Source organism: Elephantulus edwardii, unplaced genomic scaffold, assembly GCF_000299155.1.
Source record: "Elephantulus edwardii isolate Elephantulus edwardi_28Jun2011 unplaced genomic scaffold, EleEdw1.0 scaffold00182, whole genome shotgun sequence".
Classification (NCBI taxonomy): Eukaryota; Metazoa; Chordata; class Mammalia; order Macroscelidea; family Macroscelididae; genus Elephantulus; species Elephantulus edwardii.
Genome location: NW_006399932.1, coordinates 1505057 through 1508288, shown reverse-complemented (window position 1 = coordinate 1508288; position 3232 = coordinate 1505057). Strand labels below are relative to the sequence as shown.

Here is a 3232-nt window from a genome sequence, read left to right as displayed (position 1 = left end):
AAAGCAATGCAAACAATTATTGCGCTTCATCTTCTGGACAAGAATGCCAAGTAAGTCTCTCTTCATAAAATGCAATTACAATTTGAGGACATTTCATGTTTGCTTCTTTAGCCAGCACCAAGTCAGCTTCATCTGAATCTTTCCTGTTATGAGGAAAAAGACACAATTAAAAACCTATACACGGTTTATGCCAACTTAGAATCATTAATTTTAAAAAGATTAATTCAATTTTTTTTAAAAAACCCACTGAAGTGATTTAGGAAGTTAGAAAGCAGTTGTGACAATGTTTCAAAGTTTAGTTTCAAAGATGGGTCACAGTTTGCAACCTCTCTGTAACTATAATCCATCCTTTTTAGCAGATTACCCCAGACAGAAAATGGTTTTGTCACTTACCATTTCATGAGAAACATTAATTCTCCACTGCTGTCTGTGGCACCAATTATTCGTTCGGGATCAAGACCTCTGGCAAAGCCTCTTGGCTTGTCAGCCTGTTTGAGAGGTTCACTGAAATTTACACAATGCTTTCACACATTTTTCTTTACAACCAGTTTGTTTTCAGGACACAGCATTAACTTATATAAAGAACATCAATCCACTCATTTCTGGAAAGTCTAATTTATAAAAAAGTATAAACTTCTAAAACAGAATTGGTCTAAATGACCCACATTATGTAATCATACAAAACAGAAAAAAAAATATTAAAAAATTAAATTCTGACTAATGAGTACTATGGGAGCTCTGGTGGTCTAGTGGTAAGATTATTGTTGTTGTTGTTGTTAAATGCTGTCGAGTCGTAGGCGACTCATAGGGACCCTATGAATGAAAGGCCTCAACACTTGTGTGACTTTCATCCTTTCTCCAGGTTCATAGGGTTCCGGAGGCAAGCTATAACGGCTGCAGTTCGAATCCACCAGATGCTCCGAGAGAGAAGGATGGGCAATCCCCTTCCTGTGGATTTACTGTCTCTGAAAAACCACTGGAAAGTCAGCTAGGGGCCAGTTCCAACTGGAAGGCAAAAGAACAACAATTAGTATTTTAAGCCAAAGGCTCTCAAAGGTATGAGGACCTTTTCAGGAGGCCTGCAAGATCTTTTTCTTTCCATTTAAGTATCTGTATGACTTGGATTGTCTCTCCAGATTTCAACCAAAACAACATACCATAGCAAATCAAATGTGGAACAAAAGCAATTAAACACTGTATTAGGAAAATTAGAAAACAATGCTATTCTTACTATTTTAAAGACAAATGATTTGTAAATGTTTCCTTCAAAAATTCTCACCAAAAAAACCCCATGCTATTTTTAACATGTAAAAAATATGTGTTTACCTTTAGAAAAATTTTTGTGATTTCAACAAAGTTTACAGTAAGGTTGGGTTTTCACTCACTGTTGCACATTTTCTTCCCTCCCCCAGTTCACTTCATACTGTAATTCCTGTTCCAGATTGTTAAAAAAAAAAGCCTCATCACACATTCCTTCCTCCCATCTGTTCCTGTGCATTATCTATCCACTCGTTCTGTTGTCCGCACCCCACCGTGTCAATCTTTAACAGGGGTGTTATGCAGTATTTGTCCTTCTGTGATGGACATACTTCACTCACAATGTCTTCCAGATTCATCCATGTTATAGTGTTTTCCAAGTTCATTGTTTTCAATGCTGCATCATTATTTTACTATGTGGATGTACCACAGTTTTTCTACCCATCCATTTGTTGACAGGTAGTTGGGTCACTTCCATCTCTTTGCCACTGCAAATTCAAACCATGTGGGCAAACATGGGTGTGTGTGCATCTATTTGTGTCATGGTTCTGGTTTCTTTATATTCTCAGTAGTGGAATAGCTGGGTCAAATAGCATTTCTATTACAAACTCTTTTTAAAAGTTCCAAATGGCATGTCTATTTCAAACTTTTTTAAAAGTTCCATCGTGGTTATATATTGCAAAAATACTTTTTACTGTTCTCCTTAATTGAATCAATATACAGGTATTTTAAAAACGGATTTCAATTTCTAATTCAGTAAGTATTACCATAGATCTCATATAGGCAAAAGCTCTTTTCTAGAGTCAGAGTGCCTGAATTGGAATGATTACTCTCTTACTAGGTATGTGGCATTGGGTAAGTTACCTAAAAGCTTTGTGGTATATGGTTCACTCTCTGTAAAATAGGAATAATTATAGTTATCTATTTCATAGGTTTATGAGATGTAAATTAAGCTATTTAGTACAAAGACACATCATAAGGGCTTGATATGTGATGTAATGTTATTAAACCCATCTATTAACTAAATGTCACAGTATCATACCAACAAATGAAATCTACCTGTATGTTTAATCCACTGTCGTGTTGACCCTATAAGACAAAGTAGAACTGCCCAGGGCTATGAATCATATGCGTGACTTCCTTATCCATTTTCTGTAGAGCAGTTGAATTCAAATTGTCAACCTTTCAGTTATCAGTACTAGACATTTAGCATCTATCCTATATCTGACTCAGCCTCATAGCTGACCCTACAGTGAGTTTTCAGAGACTACTAATCTCCTGAGAGTTTGTCCATCATTCAGTTACCAAGTCAATGTTGGATTCGAATTGCCAGAGGTATGCTGCCTCTGGGTTAGCTGCACAACTCATTACAGTCGATGCCACCAGAACTCTCTATACTATATTTAGTTTTTTAAAAAATGTTCTAGTTGTTCGTATTTAAGATTTCAGGACTTCAATCATAACGATCTAGCACAATCAGGGACAAATTTAACAAATTAATCTAACAAAAGAACAGCAGTATATCACTTTAACAGATATAAGCACTTGTGTTGTAAAGGGCTAGGTGTGCAACTCTAAGCTGAAAGGTTGTTTGAACCCTGGAAGGTAGTATTGGTGATATTTTCTGCAAGGTCACAGCTTTGCAAACCCCAAAGATACACTCTGTAAATACGGGGTTGTTATGAGTCGGGACGGACTCCACAGCAATCAACAACGCTTTCACACACTGTATGCCAAATTATGCCTCTTCTTTTTGTCCTAAATATTAACCATTCTAAAAAGGTACTGTAATATTGTTTTTAAAATTAAAGAACATTTAAAAAGTGGGGCCATCAACTTTTCACAAAAAGTCAGATTAGTGGGCAGTGTTTAATACTTACGGCATCTCTTTTCTTCTTTGATTTGCTATCATCAGATTCACTATCAGATAATGATTTTCTTTTTGTGCCATCTTTTTCTTTACCAGCTTTTTGAG

The 3232-nt window shown here is 36.0% G+C and overlaps 1 protein-coding gene across 2 annotated transcripts in view; it reads right to left on the bottom strand.

Moving 5' to 3' along the window:
• Window positions 1-16: 16 nt before the first annotated feature.
• Window positions 17-3232, bottom strand: part of CBX3 (chromobox homolog 3) — an 8851-nt gene continuing 5635 nt past the window's right edge. Inside the window, exons 3-5 of one of the 2 annotated variants that reach the window (XM_006896104.1) lie at window positions 3138-3214; window positions 394-488; window positions 17-143 (exon numbers count right to left, since the gene is read on the bottom strand). In XM_006896104.1, the coding sequence (XP_006896166.1) occupies window positions 17-143; window positions 394-488; window positions 3138-3214 (299 nt within the window). Of the gene's footprint in view, window positions 144-393; window positions 490-3137; window positions 3215-3232 lie in introns of both variants that reach the window. The other variant, XM_006896103.1, reaches the window with a different exon arrangement.